The 9,961-nt window shown below is 51.6% G+C and overlaps 1 protein-coding gene across 1 annotated transcript in view; it reads left to right on the top strand.

Moving 5' to 3' along the window:
• Positions 1-5,655: 5,655 nt before the first annotated feature.
• LHFPL3 (LHFPL tetraspan subfamily member 3) overlaps positions 5,656-9,961 on the top strand; it is a gene marked incomplete at both ends in the record, with an annotated part of 183,617 nt that continues 179,311 nt past the window's right edge. The window contains one exon of the mRNA XM_082310226.1: positions 5,656-6,124. Within this exon, the coding sequence (XP_082166352.1) occupies positions 5,656-6,124 (469 nt within the window). The remainder of the gene's footprint in view (positions 6,125-9,961) is intronic.

The raw sequence follows: 9,961 nt of genomic DNA, 5'->3' as shown, positions 1-9,961 counted from the left end.
ACTGCAGCCACTGCTCCTTGCCTGACCACCGCTCTCCCGCCAGCCCCCTCTCTGTCTGCTGAGGTGGATTTCTGTCATTTGCAGCCAGCTACCTTGGTTCAGGGCAGACTTTGGAATATGTGACTTTTTCCTGATGATTGCACCCCACTCCCCAGTGCTTTGGGATATGGAGTCCTGCAGCCTGCTTGGGATGCAGCTCCAGCATGGCCAACCTGTGCTTCCCGGCTCTGCCCTGCTTTATGGGTGCCCTACAGCACTGCCCCTCTGCTATCACCAGCAAGAGCAGGACTGAGTTCAAGAGAAGTGGGGCAAATCCCCCAAGTTACTCACCCTCTAATTTTTAAGGTAGGCCTAAATTGGACCATTTCTCGCTGAAACAAGACGGCAACAGCAGTTTCACTGACACTGATAACAGTAATTCTAGCCAGCCCTTTGCTGTGCCTCTCCCACAGCTGTAAACACTACAGAAATAGAAAGAAATGCCATTTCCCGCTCCCCGAGAAGGAGCATTTCACCAGTGCAGCCAGACCCCTGGGGGAAAGGAAGGCAAAATGTGCAGAAACTATAATAAAAAAGACATAATGTAAAAGTTAATGCTTTTTGATAGACAGCAAGAGCTCATCAGTGGCGAGGCTGTGGGTTGCCATGGCAACGGGGCTGCGCAGCGGGGCTGCTGGGCTCCCAGCTCCCTCCGCCGCCCCGCTCTCAGGCTTACGGGGAATCACTCCGCTGCTCCGGGTAAACACACCAGCGACTGTCTGCGGCCGGCTCCAGACAAGGTGGGACAAGGGAAACACCGATCCGGACCGACGCATGTTTTAAGGTGCTACCTGCCAGGGCTGGCACCCAAAACATGCTTAGGTTATCTCGGTCATCAGTGAAATGGCACAAAAATTCCTGCTTGGACTTCAGCGTTGTCCCAGCTCCAGCTCATGCTGAGCGCAGGGAAGCGGGGAGCAGAGCAGAGACTTTCCGCTTTTTCAGCTTCTGCTTTGGGTGCCCCACATATCCTTGGACACAGGCTGGAGCAGCCTCGAGACTACCATGACTTGCCTTCCTCCTCTTCCAGCCTCAGGATCTAGGCCAGTCCAAATTCGATGAGTTTGTTCTTTGGATATATCCATATCAGTTGTGTTAAAAGGTTCTAACAGTTACATGTAGCTATTTAAGTGGGCTCAGAGTGAAATTACCGGTCGCTGATAGGCATTGGGTGAACGTGGTAGCCAGTGATACCACAGAAACCTGGGAGGAAAGTCCCAGAGACGTGGAGCAGTTCACGTACTCCTAGGTGCAGCTACAGATATGAAAAGCCACCTGGCACCTAGACCCCTCTGGGAAGCGGGGAAAAAAAGCCTCGAATGCAGAGCTGCACTTTAAGCGGCTGGATGGGGGAAACTGCTCAGAGGGGCGGGCGAGAGGCAGTCGGGTGCCTGAACGGGGGCATCTCGCTCCCATGGAGGTTTGCGTGTGTCTGCGTGGGCACGTTCTCATGCGCTCGACAGTTCTTCCCAGTTCCCTCAGCTGTCACCCTAGCAGGGTCCGGCCCCACCAAAACTGATCATTCATCGTTAGACACCTTTATTGCTATTTATTTATTAACACACAACTTCCTATTACCCCATTCCCTCCTCACAGGCTTCTTTGTTTTCTGTGTAAGTAAGTCCTCTCTCTTGCTAACTCTTCTCCAGCCGTGCATTCACTCCTTCTCCCCACTATCTTTCTCTTAGTTTCACACCACATGAATATCAATGAATTCCCAGATGTGCATTTCTTGCCAGACATCGCCCACGGCCCAGCAACTGCATTCATCTGTTGTTCTTACCCACCGTATCCAAGGGCTTCCCCGGCACAACGTACAGCCCTTCCCCATAGCGCTCCAAACAAAATGTCTAAGCAGTTCTCCACTGCCGCTCCACCACTGACTAGTTCCAAAGAGAAGAGCTGTAAGTGATTAGAAGCATTAACCAAATAACAAGCTTTATTGTGTGTTTTGTGTAATGATCTATATATACAAAAAATGAGCACGTTTGTGGTTAGATAAAATGATCAATAGTATGGTCCATGCCAATTTGGGGCACAAATTATAGTTCTAAAGATTATATAAATTCTCTTTAAACTTGCCTATTTTATAACCACACATGCACACAAAAATGTTTTTAAAAACAATGTTGTGGTTGTAAAATCCAGTACTGAACAGGATGTGCCAAAAACCGAGCTGTCTGTGCCACTTGATTTACATCCCCTTTGTTCTGCGTTGCATGCTCACTCGCTAATTGGTAAACAGGATCCTGCCTTATCAGGTGCGTGAGACAGCATCTGCTGTCCAGAAAGATCAGGATGATGAGAATCCTGTTTCACCCGTTGAAAAAGCTTTTGATGAAAATCCTGGCTTAAGACTGACTTTTTTAGATGAGATTAGATGGCAGCCACAGGGCTGGGACCCAGTTAATTCCCAGGGAGAAAAATAGTGGAGGTACAACAGGTTGTTGGAGAGGAAGGATAATCTTCTGAGGATTAAGATGATGAAAGCTGTCCTGAAGAGCTGGAGACTATCCCTACTTCTGCCACAGCATTCTTCTGTGATGCCAGGCAAGATGTTAAAACTTTTCAGAGATGAGCAGCAACTCAGTAGGGCTCCTTTTGAGGCCTCGCTTGCAGAACTGCTGCAACCAAAATCCATGGGAGCTCTGCTTTGAGAAATGAGGTCCCAGCTGCCTTTTAACTGTTCTGTCCAGAATATACCCACCTTCTATCTCATAAAGACATGACATTTTCTAAGACTATGAAGCACACATATAATTGTGGTAAGAACTATAAAAAAAGCCTCCTGAGCCTGTTTTCGGGTATTCTGAAGAAAGCTGTGATACAGAAGAGTAAGACTAGAGGATTCAAAGCTCTAGCGAGGGACACAACCAGAGTGATTCAGGTGCCTCAAAAAAACAGACATCTAGTACCACTTTCCCATTTTCGATGCATTAAACTGAAGGACTGGCAGGTATCACTTAGAGTCCACGTGAAATCTGTGCCCTTTTGGTGCTGGAGGCCAGAGAGGACATCCCAAGACAACCAAACCAGCCACTGCCCAGACACAGGCAATCACTTCTCCTTTCCCACACTCTTTTACGCAGCTTGTCAGCAGAATCCTAGTATCTTCCTCTGCTTCTGGCCTTTCCCCTTCTTGCCCAGACTGCCTCCCACATTTCCCTACCCCAGTCTGACTGTCCTCCCCCTGGCTTCTCCTCCAATCTCAGTGTTTCCGCCTCCCCAGTTCACTTGGTCCATCTCTTCTGCAGAGCACCTCATTTCTTCTCTCCTGGCTCCTTCCCAGGTCCAAATCTCTTCTTCCTGCCATACTGATTCCAGGTTTCATCTTCCTTGTGTGCACAATCACAGGTCCGCTATCCCTAAACCTATTTGGTCCAGACCCCTTCCCCACTTTCTTTTTTTGCTCTCAGAACTTTTTGCCCAACCCTCACTCCAACCTCCATCCCTAAATTGTTTGTCTTGGGCCACTCCAGGTCTCCTCCTGCCTTCTAGGTCAGGCTCATATTGTCTTCACCTCCATACTCCATGGCCCCTCAGAGCACAGCAGGCAGGCGTCCTGCACCGGCCCCTGGGGCCCCGCTAGCCTCAGCCTGGAGAAAACAGGACCGAGCACGGAAGGGAAAGACCATCACTCCTCCTGCCACTCGAGGCAGGAACAAGGTCAGTTAGTCTCTGAAGGCAGCGTATGAGCGGTCTGGTCACGTGCAGCAACTGCAGTAGGAGCAAGATGAGGCGGTGGAGCACACCCGGGCATCTCTGTCAGCATTGGACAAAGCATCCTCGGTGGGAACTGAATCTCCAGGAATTTTAGCTGTAGTTTGCACGCTTGGACCCACCTGCCTAAGAAAGTGAGGCAAGTGTGAGTATTTGGGGCCTACACTACCTGTGCCTGAGCAAGCCCATGCCACGTGTGCCACCCCGTTGCCCTCCGCGAGGGGAGCGCTCCCGCGTGCAGGGCAGCAACAGCGTGACCTGACCGCACTGAGGCGGCTCCCTTGTGCTTCCACCCTTTGGCAACAGCTTTCAAAGCTCTGACTCTGCCCCCGACATGAGCATGGGGGCCTGAAAACCTGTTAGCAGGTGCTGCCCCTTCCTAGCCCCTCTGCGGCAAGCTTGGGAAGGGCTGGCGTGCTCACTCCGTTGGGCTGTGCCTGGTTTTTGGCAGTCACGGGGCAGAAATCAAACTTTGTCTGAAGCGAATGAAAAATTTTTAATGAATGCCAGGAGTAATTTCCACACGAGTCTCCCTCCTCCCGGGCGCTGATGAGCACTAATATTTAATTGAGTGCGGCCCTCTGCCGGCACCGAGCGGCAGCCTGCCGCGGCTGGCGGCCGGCGCGGCTGCTCGCTCTCACCAACCTCCCTCCACTCCAGCTGCGAGCACGTCCCAGGAGAGGACAACCCTCAGAGCGCCTTATATATGTGCCATCAATTACTGTTATTAACTCAGGCTCAATGCATAGGTCGGGGACTGCAAATCCAAGTGTCACTGCCATAGGAATGATTATTACCAGATGCTAATTGCTCATTAATATATGCTAATCACTGCTGCACGCCAACATGCTCAACGCACTGAGTGCCAGGCCAAAGCCACCTGACTGGAGCGGAGCTGCTCTTTGCCACCGGTGCCACCTCGCCCACCCACGCCAAGAGCTGCGGCCACCGTGGCCCCACGGCTGCGCTGCGTTCATGGCGGTCGTCTTCTCCACGGCCGCCATCCTGCCTCCTGAGGTGAGGAGCAGCCCCTCACTTCTGTGTTTCCCAGCCCCAAGACCTCGCCCTGGCAGAGGTCTGCTCCGGGCAGGGGACAAGCGCCTCGGGGCTCCCCCTGTGCCGGGGCAGGAGGCCGCTGCTCGCCGCACCACGGGGGATTCAGCAGTTACAGCCCCCGGCTGAAGAGCGACTGATGTTCTGTGAGGGAACGGATCTCACAGGTTTTTACAAGAAAGAAACCCACACGCGGCTTCTCAACTTTAAAACCCGCTGCCTGAACGTGTCCCCCAGGACACCCAGCATGAGCAGCTCAGCCAGGCAGCCGCTGCCCCGGCCGGGGGCGGCGCCCCGGCAGCCGCCGGCGGAGGGGCTGAGGGGAGGCCGCGGCCGCAGCCCCCGCCGCCCGCGGGGCCCGCCCTTCCCTTCCCGCCCGCCGAAAGGGCGCCGACGGCCGCTCGCCGCCTCCCGCGCCGCCGCCTCTCCTCAGGGACGGCGCCTCAGCCGTGCCCCCCCGCTCCCGCCGGCGGCCGGTGGTTGCGCAGGGCGGCGGGGCGACTCCGGCCCCGCGGCGGGCGCTGTGGCGGCCGGCGCCCGGCGCGGCGAGGAGCCGCGGGCGGCGGCGGGAGGGCGGGCTGCGGGGCGGGCGGTGCGCGGCGCCCGGCAGCGCTGAGCCCCGATAGGCGGCGGCGGGCCGTGCCGGTGCTGCCGCCGCCGCCGCTGCTGGTGCTGCTGGCGCGGAGCCGCTGAAGCCCGGCGGAGGGGCTCGCCGGCTCTCGCACGCAGCGGCGGCGGCGGAGCGCGTCGCGTCGAGCGGAGCGAGCGGGGAGGAGGAGGAGGAGAAGGAGGAGGAGGAGGAGAGGAGGAGGAGGAAGGGGAGGGGGGATCTTCTCGGCGAGGATGCCCGGAGCGGCTGCAGGGACGGCGGCGACAGGAGCAGGCTCGTCAGGAGCGGCAGCAGCGGGGATGCTCCCGGCTCAGGAGGCGGCCAAGATCTACCACACCAACTACGTGCGGAACTCGCGGGCCATCGGCGTGCTCTGGGCCATCTTCACCATCTGCTTTGCCATCGTCAACGTGGTGTGCTTCATCCAGCCCTACTGGATCGGGGACGGCGTGGACACCCCGCAGGCGGGCTACTTCGGGCTCTTCCACTACTGCATCGGCAACGGCTTCAGCCGGGAACTCACCTGCCGGGGCAGCTTCACGGACTTCTCCAGCCTGCCCTCGGGAGCCTTCAAAGCTGCCTCCTTCTTCATCGGGCTCTCGATGATGCTCATCATCGCCTGCATCGTCTGCTTCATCCTCTTCTTCTTCTGCAACACAGCCACCGTCTACAAGATCTGTGCCTGGATGCAGCTGACCTCGGGTGAGTGGGGGCAGCGGCCCCGGCCCTGGGGGGGCCTCGGCGGCGCCCCGCCCGGCCCTGCCCTCCCCGGCCCCGCGGCGGGCGCGGGCGGCTCTGGAGAAACTTGCGGCGGCGGCGGCCGCCCGGGGCGGGAGCGGGGGGGGGGCGGGCGGTGCGGGCCCGGGGCGCCCCGCCGGGGCGGGCGGTGCCGGGGGGGCCGGGAGGCGCCGGCAGCGTTGCAGAGCGGGGCCGGTGCCTGCCCCGGGCCGCCCCGCCGCCCTCCTGGGTACCGAGCGTGGGCCGAGGGCAGGCGCAGCCCTCGGCCCCTCGCACCCCGCCGAGGAGCAGGGGTGCCCCGAGCAATGGTCCGGTTTCGGGCCTGCGAAGCGACCCGTGAGCATCAAACGGCCCCAGGGAGGGCTGTCCTCCGGCGCTTGGTCTGCCGCTAAAGGTCAGGAGAAAATGGCAGTGGGGCCGTGGGGCCGCCTCGAGTGGGCGACGGTGGGTGAAGGCACCTGCCAGCCTGTTGAAGGTCAGTCCTGAGCCCCGGCTTCCACCTGGTCAAGGCAGAGCCCGCTTCGGTTCAGCGGGAGTCTTCTGCTGCCCAACTGGAAGGGCAGCTGAGGTCGTTGGATGTTAGAGGCATGAGTTTTGGTTGGGGTCTGTGCCCACCGTTCGCAAGGTTTATTTTCCTCTGTACGTTAGGAGTGTAAAGAAAAAAAAAATTAATTTCAGTTGCTGGTTTTGACTCGGAAGGTCTCCTGACTTTGTTTGACTTTCCCCATCACATCCAGTGTCTCCCTGGGGAAAGCGCACGATAAGAAAGAGGGAGAACACCAGGACATCCCTTTTTGCATATCCAACACAGCTCTCCCTCTGAGTTAGTAGAGAACTGGTAATTTGTGTGCAGCTGGGAGGCAAAGGAGGAGAAAAGAATGGTCTGTAGAGTTGAGATAGTAATTAGTTTTACCAAGATAGAAAAGATCAATTCTTCAATAATTTGGAAAAAAAAAAGTCTAAAATCAAAGCATACCTTCTACTTGTCCCCTCAATAAAACCCTGAAATTGAGAAGTTTGGGCTTTGCAGGATTAAGCTCTTAGGGAAACAGAGCAAAATGTCTCCAAAATGGGCTCACAATCACTTTTTCAGTCCCCTTAATTGACCTACATTCATTTCAGTTTCCAAGCAATAATTCTTCTGAGTTGTTTGCTGAGCAGCTTCAGCATTATTCAATTTGCCACCTAGTCCATGAGGCTTAGTGGAAATTTCTGGTTTGTATGAAACAGCTTTAACCATTTCTCTTTGAGATGCTGTTTTTATGTGTGTTATATATGTTTTTATGCTGTTTCTGTCACTTAAGTTTCCGTATGGTTTCTTTCTTTATCACTTGGGGATTGATTGCAGTCACTTGAAGTTGGTAGATTTTTCCCTGATTCTAGTGAGACTAGGTTTGGGTTCAATATCTCTGCATCGGGAATCCTCTTTGATGCTGGTCGCTACTCTGTTCAGTAACACGCATTCTGATATGGTTTTATTAATTGTACACAGTCATGTCACTGGGCTCCAGGCAGAGCAAACTGTTTCATCTTTGCACCACTGACGTCTCCTCTGCTCCATTAAGGACTTTCGCTTTCAGCTGTCTCCTCTCCTTATGGCTCCGCTGGTAAAAGGTGGCATGAATATTCACTGGTTTGGTGCATCCTCAGCCTGTTTTGTTCATGTCCGGTATGCAGCAGGACAGCACAATTTCCAAATCCCTTACACTTCCCAGCATCAGAGATAATGGTGTTTTATTTATATGGTTCCACTGCTTTATGCCAAGAGAAGCTAGTGCAAGGTAGATAAAAATGAATCCGATTCCTTTACTGCATTTCTGCACACGTGAATAATAATGTTTAGAAACCACTGCATGCAGCTGATTTAGGGGAGCCCAACCAGCTAATCCATGCTGCACGTGTGCAGGTGTGATACTGAAGATATGTTTTCAGGCAAAATAACACAGAATTTTTGTCATCTCCAAAGCTCGTAGATGCACTGTTGGCATTAAAAGTCAACAAAAGGAGATTTACATCAGCAGCAGAATCACTTTTCAGACTGCTTACCTCCAAAATTAAAACAATAGGGGAATACATGTATAGCCAAGTTGTTATTGGCCATCTTTCCCGATTTGTATGTGAATGCCCTGGAAGAACTGGAACAATGTTGGGTGTTGAAAGAGACTGACACTGTTGTTTGCTGAATGTTGTACCTTAATTCAGCATTTACCTGACTGTTCATTTCTGTATTACCTCAAAAATTTTTCTCAAAAGGCAGAGAAAACTACCAGAAAATCCATATTGGTTCGGGTTGAATCCTTCGAAGAAGAAAGCAATGGTGGTGGGACAGAAGGATAACTTAGAATCAAATGTGCAGGACAAGAGAGTTATAATGAGTTCTGATAGGTTTTCTATGAGCTATATGACCTACTTCTGTTATTATTTTACTGTTTTGAGAGTATAAGTGATAGGCAATTATAAGCTCAAGATGCTTATCTCACAAATAACAATATAGTAATGTCATCTACATATGCATATAGTTCTGTGTAGTACAGGAGCAAAATTGGACCTGAAGTAGTAAAATAAGCAAGTGAGTAGAGCTTTGATTTTGCTTGCTATTATGTACCTTAGTAGTGTTAGCATTCAGTTAGATCATATAATAATACTTAAAATTGATGTAATTTAGATCTCCGTAGAAGCAGTTTTTTGATGTGGGATCATGATTTATTTAGGATTGCAAATAAAAGCTTAGGAACGAATTTCTTTAAAGGAAAGATTTTGGTCACATTCTGTCCTGCATGAGTCATTATAAATTGTCAGCATGATATAGCTCTTGTTTTGAAGAGGTGTTTTTTAAATAAGGAAAAGATAAACAGTATCTTGGACACATGCATTTTCAATCCTTGTTGCTGTCTAATCATGTCTATGACATGATTAAGCAGAAAAATCCTACGAAAAAAACTATTCCCTTTGTGTACGTGAGGACAACATAGATTAGACTCCCTTATGATTTTGCCATGGCTTAGACTGCTTTTGTTGTTCCATGTGCATAATGCTGTCAGGGTACACTTGATATCTTGAGAGCCAGTGTTGGCAGCCTCGTTCTCCATACCGTAGCCTCCCTTCTGCAATTTCAAAATTATATGTACAAACACATGCACATACACTTGCCTAATTTGAGCAGCTGCATGAACACAAACACTTAGTGAAAGCATTAGAAATGAGGTATTATTGCTCTTTACTACCCTGCATCTAAAGTTTGCAAGAAACCTCACAAATAAAGATATTTCTTGAGATTTATTCCTTTATAAGTTAAATAAATTAAACGCTTCAGTTCTGTCATTGTGATTTTTTTCATTATTAGACATTTGTCATTACTTTTTTTCTTTACTAGGATGTTGCAAGTTACAGGAAAGAGAAAAGTAGAGAAAGCGAAAGAAAGGCATAGAAGTGTCCCATGGACAAGTAGGATGAAACCAATATATATGTTTTTCAGGAGATGCCTAAGCCCATGTCCGCAATAAGAAGACAGTTGAACAAAATGACATAAAACCTCTGTACTTGGTCAAGCCACAGGCCCGTCTAGTCCAGTCATCTCCAACAGTGGTCTGTGACATGAGCCCACAGAAGCATCGGAGCAGCGAAAGCTCATTTTGCCCTCATGCTCTCTGTCCTCCAGCACTTTTGTTCAGGGATTTCTTGAGATAAGCCTTGGCATTTAAAAGCTCTTGCTGGAATTTCTTTTTTATGACTTTGGTCACGTTTTGAACCTGTGTAAACTTTTAGCGTTTATAGTGCCCCAGAGCAAGGAGTTCCACAGCT

The sequence above is a fragment of the Platalea leucorodia genome (assembly GCF_965183815.1).
Source record: "Platalea leucorodia genome assembly, chromosome: 4".
Lineage (NCBI taxonomy): Eukaryota > Metazoa > Chordata > Aves > Pelecaniformes > Threskiornithidae > Platalea > Platalea leucorodia.
Note: the sequence above shows the minus strand (reverse complement) of the source record. Positions and strands in the feature narration are given on the sequence as shown.